Here is a 21,859-nt window from a genome sequence, read left to right on the forward strand (position 1 = left end):
GCTCTGTTATTTGGGCTCTTCCCTCAGTGGACTTGGTTCTGTTATCTGGGCTCTTCCTTGGGGGGGCTTGGCTCTGTTATCTGGGTGCTGCCTCTGTCCAGTTCCTCCAATGCTTTGATTGTGCGGGTACATTTTTATCTTACGTGACTGCTCTTACAAAGCTCCAGAATCTTTTATCGCTGACCCCATTTAGAGTTAGCAGCTCCTTTAAATGTACTCAGTTACATAGAATTTACTGTGTAATTCCAATCCCAAGACACAAGAATCGCAAAAGACTAAGAATTTATAGAAATAACTTATTTTATTGGCGCGTCTGGGGAAGAAGAGCGAAAAAAATCTAATTTGCATATATAATCCATGCGCATATATCAGATATAGATCTATCCTCTTACAGCCATTTATTAATATAGATTTATGTCACATGCTATATACAAATAATTTTAAGGGGGGGGGTCACTTTTTCCCACCATCCACCCGATTAACCCATTCATTCGTGGAAGAGAGACCTGCAGAAGAGCAGCGGCGACAGACCTGGGTGATCAGCATCAGACCTGGTGGGGTGCTAGCTTTGTATATTCATATGGGGTGGGGGTGGGGAGGGTCAGTGTTACCCATTAACCCCCTAGATCTTGCATTTTGGAGAGATTGTGAATCTGTCCAATCTTTTTGGTAGCTGCTTGGACCCTACATTCTAGATGCGGATGCGGTGGGGGAGGGGAGGAGGTAGCCCGCAGCTTTGTGCTAAGATTTGATATTTTGAAAGGATATTCCCATTGAATGGATGGATCTGCTCAGCCATAGCACCCCCTGTCTGAATCTCTTTGTGCATCTCACTCTGTGTTTCAGGTTGGAGGTGTCTTGGAGTCAATCTTCTAGGAAGAGGAGAAATGGAAGCTCTGTGCGTATTTCTTTTTTTGGCCGTGGGAATAGGGGAGTCACGCAGGGGAGAGACACGCATGCATTGAACACGCTATCCGGGACATTGACATTGATGGGGGACATATTCTTTTTGATCCCTTCCCCCATCGTTACATGACGAGAGGGAGTCCAGAGACTGAATTCTGCAGCAGAAATGGAGGGTGGAGGACTGTGGACTATACGCTTCCGGCAGGAGCTGAGGGGGAAAAGGAAACAATTGATACATTACATAATAGATGTCCAAGGAAAGTGACATCACCTCCAACCCCCTCTAACAATACTAGGTCCAGGACCTCTCTTCTTTCCCTCCAAAAATTTTAGTACCACATCTTTTAAGAAATTTAGAAAAATACGGAAAATGTAGCACTACTTCCTTTAAAAAAAAAAAAATTGCACCATTCCTGTCCCATTCAGTATCTCCACCGAGAAATCTGGCACCGCTCTTGAACTTCTTCCACCGCCACCCAATTGAGGAAATCTACCACCACTCACTTCTTTCAAGACGTCTGGCACCACCCCAGTCCTTTTTAATAAATCTGACCCCACCCCCATCGGGAATCTGGATCGACAGTCATAGGGACATCTGACCCCACCCTCATCGGGAAATCTTCTACCACCCCCCATCAGCAAACCTGGCATTGCTCCCCATTCTTTAAAAATCGGACCTGCCCACATCTAAACATAAGGCCCTGCCCCCCATTCTTTTCAAGAAATCTAGCCCCACCCCATAAGGAGATCTGGTCTCGTCCCCATTACTTTCTAGAAATTTGGCCTCACCCCCAATTCCGCTCTGGAAATCTGCCCACCTCCCATTCCATTCTCTAATCAGGCACCGCCCTACCTAGATCTGACCCCACCCCATTCCATTCTGGACATTTGGCCCTGTCCCATTCCTTTATAGATTTTTGGCTACTCCCCTCCCCCCCCCCATTCTATTCTAGAAATATGGCCACACCCACATTACTTTCTAGAAATCTGGATGCAAACCCATTCTGCTCAAGAAATCTGGCCCCACACCCATTTCATTCTAGAAATCAAGCACCGCCCCAATCAGGAAATCTGGCCCCGCCCCCATTCTGTTCTAGAATTATGCCCCTCCCCATTCCGTTCTAGAATTATGCCCCCCCCCCCCCTCATTCCATTCTAGAAATCTGGCCCCAACCCCCATTTCGTTCTAGAATTCTGGCCCCAACTCCCTTTCTGTTCTAGAAATTTGGCCCCAACCCCCATTCCTTTCTAGAAATCTGGCCCCAACCCCTAATAATCATACACCGCAACAATCAGGAAATCTGGCCCCAACCCCCATTCTGTTCTAAAATCTGGCCCCACCTCCATTCCTTTCTAATAGTCATACACTGCCCCAATCAGGAAATCTGGCCCCATCCTCAGTCTGTTCTAGAAATCTTACTCCACCCCCATACCCTTCAAGAAATTGGACAGTACTCCCACTGCCTGGGACATTTCCAGTTGGGGGATTTACTATAAATTACAGGTGGGGGGTGGTTTCCTTTACTTAATTCCCCCTCCCATCTTCCAAATCGGAGATCTGGTACTATACGAGAGTGACTCTATGCCTGGAGAATCCAGCAATGAGACTGTGTAATACATCAGTTCTCCTGTGGCGGCGCTGTAGAAGAATGAAATACCTGCAGATTCAGGATGATCGCCGGAGGACAATCAATGATCAGACAGTCAAGACAACAACACAAAAAGGGATTGATCAGTAGAGAACTCGCTAAAGGATTGCACTTACTTTGAGTTTGTAGAGGCTGGCGTCCATCGGATTGGGATCCACTAAGTTGAAAAGTAAAAAAATGTAAATGTAATATTATATTTTATAATAAAATTTTTGATATAATGAGCAGCTCTGAAACAAATCTGCTGCCCCCGGTGGCAGCTATAGAGAATGATAGGAGTATGTCAGATTTGCCTTGCTGGAATGCTCATGCCCCCTTGTGGCCGCTTTAGTGAATTACTTCTCAAAATATATATAGTTTAGAGCAAATGTATAATTATGTGAGGGGGCTCCGAAAATGAGGTTTCAAGTAAATGGACCACTAGATAAATGCAATAAGTGCCTTTGAAATGTAATAAATGATTAATGCCGATTTAAGAACTATTGATGAATACCAGACAGAGCGGAAGGTGGGGGGCTCTATAAATATAACATGTCCATCTGAGCCTCAGCTGTGGCGGATGGTATAAAAGAGACTGGGCAATTCATTATAGAAGCTGGCACAGCAGGTGCGATGCCTCTGATGGCAGCGGGTTCATCCAGAGCCGACCCCTCGCTGGGGGCAGATTGACAGCGATTCCTTGTCCATAAAAGCTGCTATTGTTACGAATGGTATCACACTGGCGCTGATACAATGTATTCATCCTGCCCGGCAGGAGCGGCATTATGGAGGCAGAATGTTCAGTCTGATAGAAATGATCCAAAAAAAAAGTTTAAATCTGAAGTTAAAGTGAAGATAGAGAAGTGTCAGGATATTTGAGCGGGGGAGGGGATACGGGCTGGGAAGGGGCAGGGATACAGGCTGGGCAGGGGCGAGGCTTGTCACTTACTTTGCATTCCTTTGTTTGCATTTGAATTTATTACCTGTTTAAAAATAGAAAAGATATAGAATCAAATATACAGAAAGGGTTGAGTATATAGGACTGGTCTGATCCCTCTGGGGTCCGTCCACTACTGGAGAGATCATTAGGAAAAAATGTATATATTTTCCAACAGAAACTCCCCTGAGGGTCCCAGTTTACCTTGGGCCCCATCCCTCTTCCTATTTCTTTACTGACTGACACCTCTTTTCAACCTAGTCCTGATTTAATTACTGAGAGTGTGTTACAATGCATCAGTGCAGGGATTTCTTTGTGATGTTAAAGGGGTTGTCCAGTGAAAACATGTAATCGCCTATCCTCGGGCGGGTAGGCGATAAGTTATTAATTGTTAGGGGGCCGACAGATGGAGACAGGGAACCTTTTATCTTTGTAAGGATGGAGCGACAGGGTGCACAGTGTGGCAGCCATTGAGATGAATGGTCATATATGTGATGTAGAGACTAATCGAGTTCTCCAGAGTAAGAGCCAATTCTAAAGAGCCGCTATCAGTTCTGGCTCATAGATGGGGGTCCAGTAAGGGGCCCATGATTGATGAGGGACATTATAGAAGGAAGAGACTCAGGATGGGGGGTCATTATACCAGGAAAGGGCCCAGGATGGGGGACATTATACCAGAATGGGGCTCAGGATGGAGAACATTATACCAGGAAGGGGCCCAGGATGGTGGACATTATTACTGGAAGGGGCTCAGGATGGGAGACATTATACCAAGGAGCCCAGGATGGGGGGCATTATTACTGGAAGGGGCACAGGATGGGGGACATTATTACTTGAAGGGGCCCAGGATGGGGGACATTATTACTGGAAGGAGCCCAGGATGGGGGACATTATTACTGGAAGGGGCACAAGAAGGGGAAATTATACCAGGAAGGGGCACAGGATGGGGGACATTATATCAGGAAGGAGGACATTATTACTGGAAGGGGTCCAGGATGAGGGACATTATTACTGGAAGGTGAACAGGATGGGGGATATTTATACCAGGAAGGGGCACAGGATAGGGGACATTATACCAGGAAGAAGCCCAGGATGGAGGACATTATTACTGGAAGGAACACAGGATGGGGGATATTATATCAGGATGGGGCACAGGATGGGGGACATTATACCAGGAAGGAGCCCAGGATGGAGGACATTATTCCAGGAAGGGGCCCATGATGGGGGTTATTATTACTGGAAGGGGCCCAGGATGTAAGACATTATACGAGGAAAAGGGATTTTATTCCGGGAAGGGGCCCAGGATGGGGGACATTATAACAGAAAGAGGTCCAGGACAGGGGCTGTTGTTACAGAAAGGGTCCGAGGATGAAAGACATTATTACAGGATGGGGGCCAGGACTGGGAACATTATTACTGGAAGGGGCCCAGGTTGGGCGACATTATTCAGGGAAGGTGCCCATGATGTGGGACATTATACCAGGAAGGTGCCCAGGTTGGGCGAAATTCTGACAGGAAGAGGCCCAGGACAGAGGATGTTATTACAAGAAGGGGCCAGGACAAGGAACGTTATTACAGGATGGGGCCAGGACGGGAAACATTATTACAGGATGGGGACACTATTACATGGAGGATGAACATGTATGTCTTTACAGGATCTTGGCCCATACATCTGACCAATATGGAGGTAGAGGCCCAGGTCCAAATTTTGCACCAGGGCCCATGGGACTCTAGTTATGCCAGAGGCCATTAACACTTCCAAAACAGGTGTAATCGTGCATCATGAGAAGCTATTGGACTACAAAGGTCCCATATATTGTTCTTCTCTTGACCTCTTCTGTCTGTGTTTACTACTGCCATAATAGGACGTATGGACAGGGGTCTTCTACATGAAACTACCCCTTTAATTATGGCCAGGGGATGGCGATACTTACTGATAGCAGTGATGATCCCCAGTACAAACATGACGATTGCAAGAATAAGTCCGGTCATCCGAAGAGTTTCATAGTCTGAAATCAGAGAAGGTTGGAGAAGTGATGGATCCCCGGGGGCAGTGCAAGGACACGGAGCTTCTTACCCTGCTGCCATGTACACAGTATTATAGATAATGCTGCTATACATTGTCCTTACAGTATTGCTGTACAGTATTCCCCCTTTCATCCTATTGTGGCACTGTATGGCAGCATTATTTATAGCACTGTGTACATTGGTATTATTCGGGCATGAAGTGATAAAATGTAAGCAGTCTACAGAAATACTAGAGCACAGCATTGCAGTATTATTATTATTATTATTATTATGATATCAGCACTGTATAGCAATACTATTGGGACACTGTATGGCGGCATTATTTAAAATTCTGTGTACAATGGGAATATTTGGGCGTAGTATAGTGATATGACATGAGCTCTGTATAACAATACTACTTGGCACTGTCTGGCGGCAATATTTATATTACTGTGTACACTGTTATTATTTGGGCATATTATAGTGATATGGGAGCTGTATAGAAAAATATCAATGAAATGTATGACGGCATTTATACTTCTGTATATATTAGTATTGTTTGGGCATATTATAGTGATATGATGTGAGCTATATACCAATACTATTTGGGCACTGTATGGCAGCATTATTTATAATATTGTGTACATTGGTATTTGGGAATGTTATAATGATGACAGCACTGTATAGCAATACTATTAGGGCACTGTATGGCTGTATTATTTATAATATTGTGTACATTGGTATTTGGGCATATTATAGTGATATGATGTGAGCGCTGTATAGCAATACTATTAGGGCACTGTATGGCAGTATTATTTATAATATTGTGTACATTGGTATTTGGGCATATAATAGTGATATGATGTGAGCGCAGTATAGCAATACTATTAGGGCACTGTATGGCGGTATTATTTATAATATTGTGTTCATTGGTATAGAATATAGTGACCATGTCAGAACTGTATAGGAATATTGTTAGGAGATGTAATATGGAATATGGGCATTGGATAGCAGTACTATATGGCAGCCCTGAAAAAGTTGTATTCAATTATCGCCTTAAAATACTGGTGGAATAAATGTACCTGATCCTCATAATATTCTATTATCAACATTCTGGACTTACCATAGACAAAAGGGTTTTCATTTCCATATATGTTAACTGTGAGGAAGACAGAAAAGTCCAAATTATAATGATCACATGACCTTTGTGTTAACCCCATGCAGCCCATTCCTTTCCACACAAGAATATAGAGTAAAATGCATCAATTTCACCACAATACAGAAATGTCCAACCTTGATGCTTATTACCAAATTCAGACCCCCAACTTGCAGACTTCCCCCTTTGCCAGAAGTATAAGGGATAATTTTTAGGCTTGGAGTCATTTATTAGGTTTAATTTTTTGGGTAGTCTTGTAGGGTCTCAGGTGCCCAAGCAATAAAGGGTTTATCTAACGGTAGAGACCCCCAGACTATACTCTTTGAATGCATATACTTAGGGGTCTCTGTGGAGAAAAGTTCAGGACTATATTAAGTGTGAGTGCAAAGTGAGTTCAGGATCCTTAAGAGCATTAATTCCTGAGGGCCGGAGCTAAAAGTCTACGATTGATTTTATTTCTAAGTGACTGAGCCTACTTTTAGCAGCGTGCTGGGAATCTAATGGTTGCACAATTTTATGTAGGTAGGGTTTAACAGCCCAGATCTGAGTATTTCAAAGCTCGGAGTCTTCATTGCAACTCCATTGCTGGCCACCAGGAGGCAGAAGAGAGCAAGAGTTGGAAGATATTTACTGACAAGCCAAATTATGCAGCAAAACAAAGTTAATTAGTATTAGACCCAGAGCGGAGATTGAATGAAGCGGCGGCGTCGTGCATCTCATTTTATGCCGCTCGTTTGTACTGAGACACAAAATAAACACAGACTTGTTACAATTCACAACTTCCAGGGAGTGGTCTCTTTAATTTAAGGCTCTGAAAGTAAAATCCACGTCATGTGCTACATTGTGTGAATCCTGTGCCGGTGCCAAAATAAATACAACCGCCATGTGGCGCCAAATGTAGCTGAATATAGTCATTGATCCCTCATGAGCAACAATTGTCACTTTAAAATTAAAATAGATGTATGGGAAGGACAAAGGCCCACAACCTAACATATGACCATGGGTTCCCCCATTGCTCTTAATGTCGGCCCACAGCCTAACATATGACCATGAGTTCCTCCATTGCTCTTACTGTCGGCCCACAGCCTAACATATGACCATGGGTTCCTCCATTGCTCTTACTGTCGGCCCACAGCCTAACATATGACCATGGGTTCCTCCGTTGCTCTTACTGTAGGCCCACAGTGTAACATACCTGGCGGCGTCCTTGCATGGTGGTCCATCTCCCACTGTGCAAGAGCGCGCACTTGATCTCCTGTCCAGAATGTCTCTCTGGCTTCCCTCCATGCTGTCTGTTTGTTTCTGCTGCTTAAGGGCGGCGCCCGATCACTTCCTGCTTTTTGTACCTGCTGTGGGTCAAACCCCTTGTGCGTCCTCAGCCTATTGCTGTCTGTCACCTGGTATATAACCCAGCTGCTCCAATCAATCCCTGCCTGAGCATAGTGTTTCATTCAGTGTGTGCTTGCACTCTGAAGGTGCCAGTTCCCGTTCTGTGTTCTCTTGTCTGCCTATCCTGGAGGCTGTATTTCCAGGCCTGTCTGAACACGCTCCTAGCCTGTTCCTCCTGCCTTCTAGGGGCCGATTGTAACGGGTCTGGGAGGCGGAACCTCTGAGCTACTATACAAGGGGGCGGCCCTTGTAAGGGAGCGGGTGGCAGTCTCTGGATGAACGGACAGGGAGATACGGCAAGTGATCAGGGCAGTCTCTGGGTAAAGGGTAGGTACGACCTGTGATGGCAGAGCCTCCGGGTAGGCTAGCAGGCAGATGGTAGATGTGTGCTCCCAGGTGAGCAAGCGAGAGTCTCTGGAATAACAGGTGGTCACGGCACGTGACGGCGGAACCTCCGGGCTGGCAAGCAGGTAGGTAACGGAGAAGCGCTCCCAGGTGAGCGGGCAAGAGTCTCTGGAATAGCTGGAGGTCACCGCACGTGACAACGGGACCTCCGGGCTGGCAAGCAGGCAGGTAACGGAGATGCGCTCCCAGGTGAGCGGGCAAGAGTCTCTGAGATAGCTGGTGGTCACAGCACGTGACAACGGAGCCTCCGGGCTGGCAAGCAGGCAGATAACGGAGAAGCGCTCCCAGGTGAGCGGGCAAGCTGGTCCATAGACAGACTGACCGGAGTAGTAAGGCAGACCGTCGGACCTCAGGCAAGCAGGCAGGTAGCTGATATGCGCTCCCAGGTGAGCGGGCAGGCTGGTCCTTTAGACAGACTGACAGGAGTAGTAAGGCAGACCGTCGGACCTCAGACTGGCAGACAGGTAACAAGTATTCAGGCAGGTAACTGGCAGGTAACTGGCAGGTAACTGGCAGGTAACTGGCAGGAAACTGGCAGGAAACTGGCAGGAAACTGGCAGGAAACTGGCAGGAAACTGGCAACGGGACCTGAGGGCTGAAGCACAGGTGAGACACAGGTGCAAACAACATTGCTCGGGCACCGCCATTTTGGAGGAGGTGCCTTAAATATGATGAAGTCCTCCGGCCATTGGCCGGGGACTCTTTAGGGCGGCGCGCGCGGCCCCTTTAAGAGGAGGGGAGCGCGCGCGCGCGCGCCCTAAGCACAGGGGCCGGGAAGGAGCGCGCGCTGAGAGCAGAGCAGGAGGAGGACGCCGGGACGGAGCGCGCGCTGACAGCAGAGCGGGGGGAGGAAGCCGGGCACGGAGCAGAGCGGTGAGGGGAGCAGCGTCCCTGCCTAGCAGAGGGCAGGGACGCCGGCACTACAGTACCCCCCCTTTTAGGCCCCCCCTTTTTTAGGCCAGACAGAAATTTAGCTAGGATGAGAGGGGCATGGATGTTCTCCCGGGGCTCCCACGTTCTCTCCTCAGGACCAAACCCCTTCCAATCTACCAGGAAAAAGGTCTTTCCTCTTACCCTTTTGGTGGCAAGAATGTTCTCTACCTCAAACTCGTCCTCAGCAGAAACCGGAGCAGGAGGCGTACCTGTAGACTTGGAAAAAGAGTTAAGCACCACAGGTTTGAGGAGAGACACATGGAAGGAGTTAGGGATCCGTAAGTTGGCCGGGAGTTTCAATTTATAGGCCACCGGGTTGATCTGACTGATGACCTCCAGTGGGCCGATGAACCGAGGCCCTAACTTATAGGAAGGGATCTTGAGCCGGACATATTTGGACGAGAGCCAGACTTTATCCCCAGGGCGGAATTGAGGAGGGTCCAGACGTTTTTTGTCAGCGTGTCTTTTCATACGCTCGGATGACAGAAGGAGTGCGGACCGGGTACTCTCCCATATGGAGGAAAATTTGTTAACAAGAGATTCCGCAGCCGGATTGTCCGCCGAGGTGGAGACGGGAAACGGGATCCGAGGATGCTGACCGTAGACTACAAAAAACGGGGATTTGGAGGAAGACTCGCTCTCGTGATTGTTGTACGAGAATTCGGCCCATGGCAGGAGATCCACCCAGTCAGAATGGTGGGCATTAACGAAGTGCCGAAGGTAACTGGTCAGGTTCTGATTGATCCGCTCCACTTGACCATTAGACTGTGGGTGGTAAGCGGAGGAGAAGTCCAGGGTGACGTCCAGCAATTTACAAGTGGCTCTCCAGAAACGGGAAGTGAACTGTACCCCACGATCCGACACGATGTGACGGGGCAGGCCATGAAGACGGAAGATGTGGCGGATAAAGTCTTTAGCCAGCTCGGGTGCAGACGGAAGACCTGGCAGTGGAGTGAAGTGAGCCATCTTGGAGAAGCGGTCAGCGACCACCCAAATGACCGTACAACCGGCAGAGACGGGCAGATCAGTAATGAAGTCCATCGCTATATGCTGCCAGGGGGCAGCAGGTACTGGCAGAGGTAGGAGGCGGCCGGCCGGCAGGTGTCTCGGAACTTTGTTGCGGGCGCAGGACACACAGGCAGAAACAAAGTCTATTACATCCTTGTGCAGGTTAGGCCACCAGTAGTGCCGGGTAATAAGCTGGAGGGTCTTTTTCTGACCGGCGTGGCCAGCTAGTTTAGACGAATGACCCCAGTGTAGGATCTTCTCCCGATCAGGTACTGGTACGAACGTCTTACCAGGAGGAAGACGATTTAGACTCACGGGAGCCACCTGCATTACTCTGGCGGGATCGATGATATGTTTCGGATCCTCCTCGAGATCAGACACCAGAAAGGATCGAGTCAAGGCGTCCGCCTTGACGTTTTTGTCAGCCGGGCGAAAATGAAGGACAAAATCAAAACGAGCAAAAAACAAGGACCACCGGGCTTGGCGCGGGTTAAGTCTCTGGGCATGCTGGAGGTAAGCCAAGTTCTTGTGGTCAGTGTAAATTATTACCGGGTGAAGAGCCCCCTCGAGCAGGTAACGCCACTCCTCCAATGCCAGTTTGATGGCCAATAACTCTCGGTCTCCTATGGAATAGTTGCGCTCAGAGGAGGAGAAGAGTTTAGAGAAGAAGCCACAAGTTACCATCCTCCCGGAAGATGATTTTTGAGTAAGTACCGCTCCGGCTCCAGAGGAGGAGGCGTCAACTTCCAGGAAGAACTGCTTGTTGCCATCTGGGCGATGCAGCACCGGGGCGGAAGAGAAGGCCTGTTTAAGGGAAAGAAAGGCCTCCTCTGCTTCGGGTGGCCACTCTTTGGGATTAGTACCTTTACGGGTGAGCGCAGAAATTGGGGCCGTCCGGGAAGAGAAGTGTGGTATGAAGAGGCGGTAGTAGTTGGCGAAGCCCAGGAATCGCTGAATGGCCTTCAACCCCTCCGGTCGGGGCCATTTCTCGATGGCAGACAGTTTCTCAGGATCCATTTGTAGGCCGGTCTGAGAGATAATGTAGCCCAGAAACGGAAGCGAGGTCTGCTCAAAGAGGCACTTCTCAAATTTAGCGTAGAGATGGTTCTGCCTTAGCCTGAGCAGGACCTGACGAACGTCCCTCCGGTGAGTCTGGAGATCCGGAGAGAAGACCAAGATGTCGTCCAGGTACACCACTACGCAGGAGTAGAGAAGGTCCCGGAAGATGTCATTGACCAACTCTTGAAAAACGGCAGGAGCGTTACAGAGACCAAAGGGCATTACCAGGTATTCATAGTGGCCGTCCCGGGTGTTGAATGCCGTCTTCCATTCATCCCCCTGACGAATACGAACCAGGTTGTACGCCCCACGAAGGTCCAGTTTGGTGAAGATCCTAGCCCCCCTCAGACGATCAAATAATTCTGGAATGAGCGGAAGGGGGTACTTATTCTTCACCGTGATCAGGTTTAGGCCTCTATAGTCTATACAGGGACGGAGAGAGCCGTCCTTCTTTTTGACGAAAAAGAAGCCTGCTCCCGCCGGGGAGGTAGATTTCCGGATGAATCCTCTGGCCAGATTCTCCTCAATATATTCGGACATTGACCGGGTCTCAGCAGCGGATAAAGGATAGATACGCCCACGGGGAGGAGTAGTACCGGGTAGCAGATCGATGGGACAGTCGTATGGTCTATGTGGTGGTAATGTCTCTGCCTCCTTTTTATTAAAGACATCTGCATAAGACCAATAAGGAATCGGAAGTCCAGGTAGATTAGCTGGGGTAGGAGAGGGACGGACGGGATGGACGGGAACCAGGCAGGTTTTATGACAGTCTTGTCCCCAGCGAAGGACCTCTCCGGTTTGCCAGTCTAGCACGGGTGCATGTCTCTGGAGCCAGGGCAGACCTAGCAAGAGGGCGTGAGAGAGTCCAGGCAGAACATGAAAGGAGATACTTTCAGAATGCAGCATTCCCACCTGCAGGGTAATGGATTCGGTGATGAGTTGAATGGGGCGAGGTAAGAGGCCCCCATCCACGGCAGCGACAGACAAGGGTACCGCCAGAGGTTTGGTGGGGATGCGGTATTTCTCAACCAGGGACTGTGAAATAAGGTTCCCGGCTGCTCCAGAGTCAAGTTGGGCTAGTTCGAAATAACGGTTCTCCCCGTAGATGATCGAAACTGACAACAGCAGGGATAGAGAGGATTTATTCTTGTCTAGGTGGACCTCTCTGAGCGAACCTAGACACAGGCGTTTCCCGACCTCTCCGGGCAGGCACGGATCCGGTGCTCCTTACTGCCACAGTAGAAGCAGCTCCCCTCGGCACGGCGTGAGTCCTGACGGGTTTTGACCATCTTGGTCTGGTCGACCTGCATAGGCTCAGGAGAGTGTACCTGGGGAGAGATGGAGGGAATGACTGGTTTCTGGAAAGTAGGAGCTAAACGTGGAATCCTTCTCTCACGGGTGACCTCTTTGGCACGCTCCTGGAACCGTAGGTCAATCCGGGTGGCAAGAGTTATTAAGTCATCGAGAGTGGTAGGAATGTCCCGACCGGCAAGTTCATCTTTAATACGGCCGGACAGACCCTCCCAGAAGACGGAAACCAGAGCGTCGTTATCCCAGGCCAGCTCCGAGGCAAGGGTACGGAACCGTATGGCATATTGGCCCACGGTGAGACTCCCCTGACGGAGGCGTAGCAACGATGATGCAGATGAGGTCTTCCGTCCGGGTTCGTCGAAGACTTTCCGGAAAGCCGTGAGAAAAGCAGGCAAGTTGGACACCAGGGGGTCTCCTCTCTCCCATAGAGGATTCAGCCAGGCCAGGGCCTCCCCGGTGAGATGGGACATGATGAAGGCAATTTTGGCCCGGTCGGAGTTAAACTGGTAGGACAAAAGTTCAAAATGCAGGGTGCACTGATTTAAGAAGCCCCGAGCCTGGACGGGGTCGCCTCCGAAGCGAGGAGGTGCAGAAAGCCGGGGTCCGGGGTAGGATACCATAGTATTAGTGGGCAGCGGAGCTGCCGGATTGCAAGATATGGCACTGGCGGAGGTTGTTGGTGGATCAGACAGAGTGTTCAGGCGAGTATTAACATTCCGCAGGTGACCCAGGATGGCCTCCTGTTGGGACCTCTGACGGGACAGTTCAAGACAGAGGTCCGAGAGCGAGGGAGCTTGGGTGCCACCGGGTTCCATGGCCCGAGCAAACTGTAACGGGTCTGGGAGGCGGAACCTCTGAGCTACTATACAAGGGGGCGGCCCTTGTAAGGGAGCGGGTGGCAGTCTCTGGATGAACGGACAGGGAGATACGGCAAGTGATCAGGGCAGTCTCTGGGTAAAGGGTAGGTACGACCTGTGATGGCAGAGCCTCCGGGTAGGCTAGCAGGCAGATGGTAGATGTGTGCTCCCAGGTGAGCAAGCGAGAGTCTCTGGAATAACAGGTGGTCACGGCACGTGACGGCGGAACCTCCGGGCTGGCAAGCAGGTAGGTAACGGAGAAGCGCTCCCAGGTGAGCGGGCAAGAGTCTCTGGAATAGCTGGAGGTCACCGCACGTGACAACGGGACCTCCGGGCTGGCAAGCAGGCAGGTAACGGAGATGCGCTCCCAGGTGAGCGGGCAAGAGTCTCTGAGATAGCTGGTGGTCACAGCACGTGACAACGGAGCCTCCGGGCTGGCAAGCAGGCAGATAACGGAGAAGCGCTCCCAGGTGAGCGGGCAAGCTGGTCCATAGACAGACTGACCGGAGTAGTAAGGCAGACCGTCGGACCTCAGGCAAGCAGGCAGGTAGCTGATATGCGCTCCCAGGTGAGCGGGCAGGCTGGTCCTTTAGACAGACTGACAGGAGTAGTAAGGCAGACCGTCGGACCTCAGACTGGCAGACAGGTAACAAGTATTCAGGCAGGAATCAGGCAGGTAACTGGCAGGAAACTGGCAGGAAACTGGCAACGGGACCTGAGGGCTGAAGCACAGGTGAGACACAGGTGCAAACAACATTGCTCGGGCACCTCCATTTTGGAGGAGGTGCCTTAAATATGATGAAGTCCTCCGGCCATTGGCCGGGGACTCTTTAGGGCGGCGCGCGCGGCCCCTTTAAGAGGAGGGGAGCGCGCGCGCCCTAAGCACAGGGGCCGGGAAGGAGCGCGCGCTGAGAGCAGAGCAGGAGGAGGACGCCGGGACGGAGCGCGCGCTGACAGCAGAGCGGGGGGAGGAAGCCGGGCACGGAGCAGAGCGGTGAGGGGAGCAGCGTCCCTGCCTAGCAGAGGGCAGGGACGCCGGCACTACACCGATTACCTAGACCCGCTCCTGTATCTTGTCTGTCCTGTCTGAACACGCTCCTAGCCTGTTCCTCCCGCCTTCTAGGGGCCGATTACCTAGACCCGCTCCTGTATCTTGTCTGTCCTGTCTGAACACGCTGCTTGCCTGTTCGTCCTGCCTCTCTGGGGGCCGTATTCCCAGACCCGCTCCTGTATCCCGCTGCAGTGTCGGTCTCTTCCGTACACTCAGTTCCAGTCTGAACTCTCTCCTATCCTTTACCTGTTTTGCCTCTATGTCCGTTCCTTTCCTTTTTCTGCAGAGTCTGAACTCGTACCTAACTCCTGCTTGTTGTCTCTGTACTCCCGTTTGTGAGTTTGTGGTCCACTCGCTACTTCACTGCAAGTACCCTGTGGGTATCTGGCTCTGCCTTTCCCTTCCTGTCTGTTCCGTGTGAACAGAGCCCTGTCCCCCCTGCTCAGCCTTGCCTGCTCTGACTCCTTTGCTCACCGCTCCGGCGGTTCTAGCCTGCTCTGACTCCTTTGCTCACCGCTCCGGCGGTTCTAGCCTGCTCTGACTCCTTTGCTCACCGTTCCGGCGGTTCTAGCCTGCTCTGACTCCTTTGCTCACCGCTCCGGCGGTTCTAGCCTGCTCTGACTCCTTTGCTCACCGCTCCGGCGGTTCTAGCCTGCTCTGACTCCTTTGCTCACCGCTCCGGCGGTTCTAGCCTGCTCTGACTCCTTTGCTCACCGCTCCGGCGGTTCTAGCCTGCTCTGACTCCTTTGCTCACCGCTCCGGCGGTTCTAGCCTGCTCTGACTCCTTTGCTCACCGCTCCGGCGGTTCTAGCCTGCTCTGACTCCTTTGCTCACCGCTCCGGCGGTTCTAGCCTGCTCTGACTCCTTTGCTTACTGCTCCGGCGGTTCTAGCCTGCTCTGACTCCTTTGCTCGCTGCTCCGGCAGCCTTGCTCCGCTCTGACCCTTTTGCTCACTGCTCTGGCAGTCTTGCTCCGCTCTTATCCTTTTGCTCACTGCTCCGGCAGTCTTGCTCCACTCTTGCTCACCGCTCCAGGCGGTCTCGTCCTGCTTTACTCTTGCTCACTGCTCCGGCAGTCTCGCTCAGCTCTGACCCTTTGCTCACCGCTCCTGGCGGCCTCGTCCTGCTCTGCTCTTGCTCACCGCTCCAGGCGGTCTCGTCCTGCTCTGCTCTTGCTCACCGCTCCAGGCAGTCTCGTCCTGCTCTGCTCTTGCTCACCGCTCCAGGCGGTCTCGTCTTGCTCTGCTCTTGCTCACCACTCCAGGCGGTCTCGTCTTGCTCTGCTCTTGCCCACCGCTCCAGGCGGTCTCGTCCTGCTCTGCTCTTGCCCACCGCTCCAAGCGGTCTCGTCCTGCTCTGCTCTTGCCCACCGCTCCAGGCGGTCTCGTCCTGCTCTGCTCTTACTCACCGCTCCAGGCGGTCTCGTCCTGCCCTGCTCTCGCTCACCTCTCTGGGCGGCCTCACTCTGCTGTTTGTCTGCCACATCTGTGGTTCTGTTCCAGAGTCCCAGTGTGTACTGGGTCCTATCCCGCCTGTGTTCCTACCTGATAGTGCCTTCCTGTCTGCACTCTAGCCGTGCTTGCCTGTACCCCCCCTGCCTGCATACCCGCCTGCCCGCATACCAGTCATGCCTGCCTATTCCCACCAGTCTGTGTGCCAGCCTAACCAGTCTGTTCCTGTATTCCCCTGTGTGGGTCAACAGCCGTGTCCAGGGTCTGTCCTGGAGTAGCACCTGGTCCCTCTGCTCGGTTCCTCCTTGGTGCACTGGCGTCGTATGCCGTCGTGCGACCCTGGTCGGATCGGGTGAATACCTAGTTACGCCCCTCCAGGCATTCACTCTCCGGCACGGTCCAGTGGAATCACATGCACACGCCGCTCAGCCCGGGCGTGTGCATTACACACAGCCTAACATATGACCATGGGTTCCTCCATTGCTCTTCCTGCACCGTGGGGTCCAAACCAATTTGTAACTTTTGCATTTGTGCCAATGGACAAAATAGACAGGACTTGCAGACGATGGGGGGCGGCTTTGGGACCTGTTAACCTTGGATTGCTTTCTTCTTATTGGAGACAATGTGAAAGCTTCCCACGATGGACTGGTGCTAGGGTCGGCCCTATGGTGGATGAGCATGTTGGAATAAATTGCCCTAGAAGCTAAAAGAGGCCACTTTGGGGTATTTTTTGGAATTTTTCACGCATGTAACAATGAGTGAATCCTTCAGAACGAGACTAAAAGCTCAAATACAGTAAATGTTTCAGCAGGAAAAGCGAGGAAGGGGCTGGAGGGGGCAGACGGCACTTTGGGGATTTCTTAGGTCAGCAGGGAACCCTCAGCACGTCTCATGGAGCTTCTCCTATTCATCGCCTTGTAAGAAGACATTGAGTCAGCACATTCACAGCCGACTGCTCCTGACAAGAGCCGGAGGAAAGCCGTCCATTAACCACAGAGTGATCGGAGGAGAGCCGTCCATTACCACAGAGTGATCGGAGGAGAGCCGTCCATTACCACAGAGTGATCGGAGGAGAGCCGTCCATTAACCACAGAGTGATCGGAGAAGAGCCGTCCATTAACCACAGAGTGATCAGAGAAGAGCCGTCCATTAACCACAGAGTGATCGGAGGAGAGCCGTCCATTAACCACAGAGTGATCGGAGGAGAGCCGTCCATTACCACAGAGTGATCGGAGGAGAGCCGTCCATTACCACAGAGTGATCGGAGAAGAGCCGTCCATTAACCACAGAGTGATCGGAGAAGAGCCGTCCATTAACCACAGAGTGATCGGAGAAGAGCCGTCCATTAACCACAGAGTGATCGGAGGAGAGCCGTCCATTAACCACAGAGTGATCGGAGGAGAGCCGTCCATTAACCACAGAGTGATCGGAGAAGAGCCGTCCATTAACCACAGAGTGATCGGAGGAGAGCCGTCCATTAACCACAGAGTGATCGGAGGAGAGCCGTCCATTAACCACAGAGTGATCGGAGGAGAGCCGTCCATTAACCACAGAGTGATCGGAGGAGAGCCGTCCATTAACCACAGAGTGATCGGAGGAGAGCCGTCCATTAACCACAGAGTGATCGGAGGAGAGCCGTCCATTAACCACAGAGTGATCGGAGGAGAGCCGTCCATTAACCACAGAGTGATCGGAGGAGAGCCGTCCATTAACCACAGAGTGATCGGAGGAGAACCGTCCATTAACCACAGAGTGATCGGAGGAGAGCCGTCCATTAACCACAGAGTGATCGGAGGAGAGCCGTCCATTACCACAGAGTGATCGGAGGAGAGCCGTCCATTACCCACAGAATGATCGGGGGAGAGCCGTCCATTACCCACAGAGTGATCGGGGGAGAGCCGTCCATTACCACAGAGTGATCGGAGGAGAGCCGTCCATTACCCACAGAGTGATCGGAGGAGAGCCGTCCATTACCCACAGAGTGATCGGAGGAGAGCCGTCCATTACCCACAGAGTGATCGGAGGAGAGCCGTCCATTACCACAGAGTGATCGGAGGAGAGCCGTCCATTACCACAGAGTGATCGGAGGAGAGCCGTCCATTAACCACAGAGTGATCGGAGGAGAGCCGTCCATTAACCACAGAGTGATCGGAGGAGAGCCGTCCATTAACCACAGAGTGATCGGAGGAGAGCCGTCCATTACCACAGAGTGATCGGAGGAGAGCCGTCCATTACCCACAGAGTGATCGGGGGAGAGCCGTCCATTACCCACAGAGTGATCGGGGGAGAGCCGTCCATTAACCACAGAGTGATCGGAGGAGAGCCGTCCATTAACCACAGAGTGATCGGAGGAGAGCCGTCCATTACCACAGAGTGATCGGAGGAGAGCCGTCCATTACCACAGAGTGATCGGAGGAGAGCCGTCCATTAACCACAGAGTGATCGGAGGAGAGCCGTCCATTAACCACAGAGTGATCGGAGGAGAGCCGTCCATTACCACAGAGTGATCGGAGGAGAGCCGTCCATTACCCACAGAGTGATCGGGGGAGAGCCGTCCATTACCCACAGAGTGATCGGAGGAGAGCCGTCCATTACCACAGAGTGATCGGAGGAGAGCCGTCCATTACCACAGAGTGATCGGCAGCGGCCGGTTTCCCTCTCTACCTATCAGCACGAATATAGGAGGAAACCGGTTACTGAGCCTAAATGTAAAATGAATGGAAAGAGACGCTGAGAATAATTGTATAAACGTTGTGGAACCTGAAAAGTCCATATTATACCAGAAGTATCAGTATTATAGAAGTATTTACAGAAAACATCACGGCCTTATTCAGTGTTTGCAGCATCACAGCAGATGACGGTTTTAAGTCTTAACCTAAAGTGACATTAATGCAGCATTGAGCAATAAACATCTAAACACGGCGCGTCCTTAACAGGGAGGCGAAGGTCACTACAGCGATCAGGACGGACACTTCACTGAAAAAGCAGATTTGGAAAATGACTTTTGAATAACATAATGCAAATAGCAAAAGCTACTAAATGCGATTTTATATATAGATGATATCGCTATAATTTATTCAATCTTAACTGAAAAGTTGTGTAATGCTGCCCTTTATATACAAGAATATAACTACTATAATACTGCCCCCTATGTACAAAAATATATCTACAATAATACTGCTCCTATGTACAAGAATATAACTACTATAATACTGTCCCTATGTATAAGAATATAACTACTATAATACTGCCCCATATGTACAAGAATATAACTACTAAAATACTGCCCCTTTGTACAAGAATATAATGACTATAATACTGCCCCCTATGTACAAGAATATAACTACTATAATACTGTTCCCTATGTACAAGAATATTGTATCATCCCTGGCGGTGTGCTTGCATAGTGCACCACCTCCCACTATGCAAGACCGCAATCTTACCCATCAGTCCAGCCTACAAACCTTGCTCCAGTTCATGCTGTGTGCATGTCTCTTGTCTGATTGCTTAGGGCGGCGGCCCGGTTACTTCTTGATTCTTATAGCTGCTGTGGGTGCGCTCCTAATGCGTCCACAGCCTATTGCTGTGAGTCACTGGATATTTAAACCCCCTCCACCCAGAAGGAGGTGCCTGAGCAACACCTTCTCTCAGTTTGTCTTTGCAACTGAATTGCCAGGTCCTGTCCTGTATCATGTCTGTTTCCGCCACTCTGGGGGCTGCATACCCAGACCTGTTACCTGTGACTTCTAGTCTGTTTGTCACCCTGGGGGCTGTATACCCAGGCTCGTTCATGTATCTCATTGCAGTATCAGTTCCTGTCGGAACTGTCTCCTAGCCTGTTACCTGTTTGTCTATATGTCCTTACCTTCCCTTTTCTTAAAGTGTCTGAACCTGCACCTAACTCCAACTCGTTGTCTCTGTACTTCTGTTTGTGAGTTTTGTGTCCACTCGCTACTTCATAGTAAGTACCTTGTGTGTATCTGGTTCTGATTGTCCCTTTTCCCTTCCTCCGTATCTACCTCCTGTGTTCTAGCCATCTTCCTGTATTTTCCAGTCTGTTCCATGTGAACAGAGTCCTGTCCTCTCTGCCAGCACCTTCAGCCCTGTTCGGCTCTGCTTGCTCACCGCGCCAGCGGTTTCCCGCTGCTCTGCCTTGCCCACCGCTCCGGCGGTTTCCCTCTGCTCTGCCTTGTCCACCACACTTGTGGTTTCGCTCTGCTCTGCCTTGTCCACCGCACCTGTGGTTTCGCTCTGCTCTGCCTTGTCCACCGCACCTGTGGTTTCGCTCTTCTCTGTCTTGTCCACCACACCTGCGGTTTCGCTCTGCTCTGCCTTGTCCACCGCACCTGCGGTTTCGCTCTGCTCTGTCTTATCCACCGCACCTGCGGTTTCGCTGTGCTCTGTCTTGTCCACCGCACCTGCGGTTTCGCTCTGCTCTGCCTTGTCCACCGCACCTGCGGTTTCGCTCTGCTCTGCCTTGTCTACCGCACCTGCGGTTTTGCTCTGCTCTGCCTTGTCCACCGCACCTGCGGTTTTGCTCTGCTCTGCCTTGTCCACCGCACCTGCGGTTTTGCTCTGCTCTGCCTTGTCCATCGCATCGATTGTTCCTCTCTGGTCTGCCTTGTCCTCCGCTCCGGCGGTTTCGCTTTACTCTGCTTGTCTACCGCATCTGCGGCTCTGTTCCTGTCTCCAAGTCTGTACTGGACCCTATCCAGCCTGCGCTCCAACCTGCTAGTATCTCCCTGTCTGCACTCCAGCCGTGCTTGCCAGTATCTCCCTGTCTGCACTCCAGCCGTGCTTGCCAGTATCTCCCTGTCTGCACTCCAGCCGTGCTTGCCAGTTCCCACCTGTCTGCATACCAGCCGTGCTTGCCAGTGCCCACCTGTCTGTATACAAGCCGTGTTTGCCAGTGCACACCTGTCTGCATACTAGTCGTGCTTGCCAGTACCCACCTGTCTGCATACCAGCCGTGCCTGCCAATACCCACCTGCCTGTTCCTGCATTCCCCAGTGTGGGTCAACAGCTGTGTCCAGGGTCTGACATGGAGTAGCACCTGGTCCCTCTGCTCGGTTCCTCCTTGGTTCACAGAGTTGACTGAGACGCCGTGCGACCTTGGTCGGATCGGGTTGATACTTAGTTACGCCCCTCCAGGCACTCCTCGGTTCATGGTACAGTGGGATCACTAATCACGATCACGCCAGTCAGTTCGGGCACGAGCGGACAAATATAACTACTATAATACTGCCCCCTATGTACATGAATATAACTGCTATAATTTCTGCCCCCTATGTACAAGAATATAACTGCTATAATACTGCCCCCTATGTACATGAATATGACTGCTATAATACTACCCCCTATGTACAAGAATATAACTACAATAATACTGCTCCTATGTACAAGAATATAACTACTATAATACTGCTCCTAAGTACAAGAATATAACTACTATAATACTGCTCCTATGTACAAGAATATAACTAGTATAATACTGCCCCCTATGTACAAGAAAATAACTACTATAATACTGCCCCCATGTACAAGAATATAACTACTATAATACTGCCTCCTATGTACAAGAATATAACTACTATAATACTGCCTCCTATGTACAAGAATATAACTACTATAATACTGCTCCTATGTACAAGAATATAACTACTATAATACTGCTCCTATGTACAAGAATATAACTACTCTAATACTGCTAACTATGTACAAGAATATAACTGCTATAATACTGCCCCCTATGTACAAGAATA

General features: G+C 50.7%; 1 protein-coding gene across 2 annotated transcripts in view; it reads right to left on the bottom strand.

The window, feature by feature from the left end:
• Positions 1-282: 282 nt before the first annotated feature.
• Positions 283-21,859, bottom strand: part of LOC141171939 (sodium/potassium-transporting ATPase subunit gamma-like) — a 31,596-nt gene continuing 10,019 nt past the window's right edge. The window contains exons 1-6 of one of the 2 annotated variants that reach the window (XM_073655651.1): positions 7,830-7,939; positions 6,602-6,637; positions 5,406-5,480; positions 3,484-3,517; positions 2,672-2,712; positions 283-1,114 (exon numbers count right to left, since the gene is read on the bottom strand). In XM_073655651.1, the coding sequence (XP_073511752.1) occupies positions 1,095-1,114; positions 2,672-2,712; positions 3,484-3,517; positions 5,406-5,480; positions 6,602-6,637; positions 7,830-7,857 (234 nt within the window). In that variant the 5' untranslated portion in view covers positions 7,858-7,939 and the 3' untranslated portion in view covers positions 283-1,094. Of the gene's footprint in view, positions 1,115-2,671; positions 2,713-3,483; positions 3,518-5,405; positions 5,481-6,601; positions 6,638-7,829; positions 7,940-21,859 lie in introns of those variants that run through there. The other variant, XM_073655652.1, reaches the window with a different exon arrangement.

Source organism: Phyllobates terribilis, unplaced genomic scaffold (genome assembly GCF_046119375.1).
Source record: "Phyllobates terribilis strain yellow unplaced genomic scaffold, ASM4611937v1 Scaffold_12__6_contigs__length_324123572, whole genome shotgun sequence".
Taxonomy (NCBI): Eukaryota; Metazoa; Chordata; class Amphibia; order Anura; family Dendrobatidae; genus Phyllobates; species Phyllobates terribilis.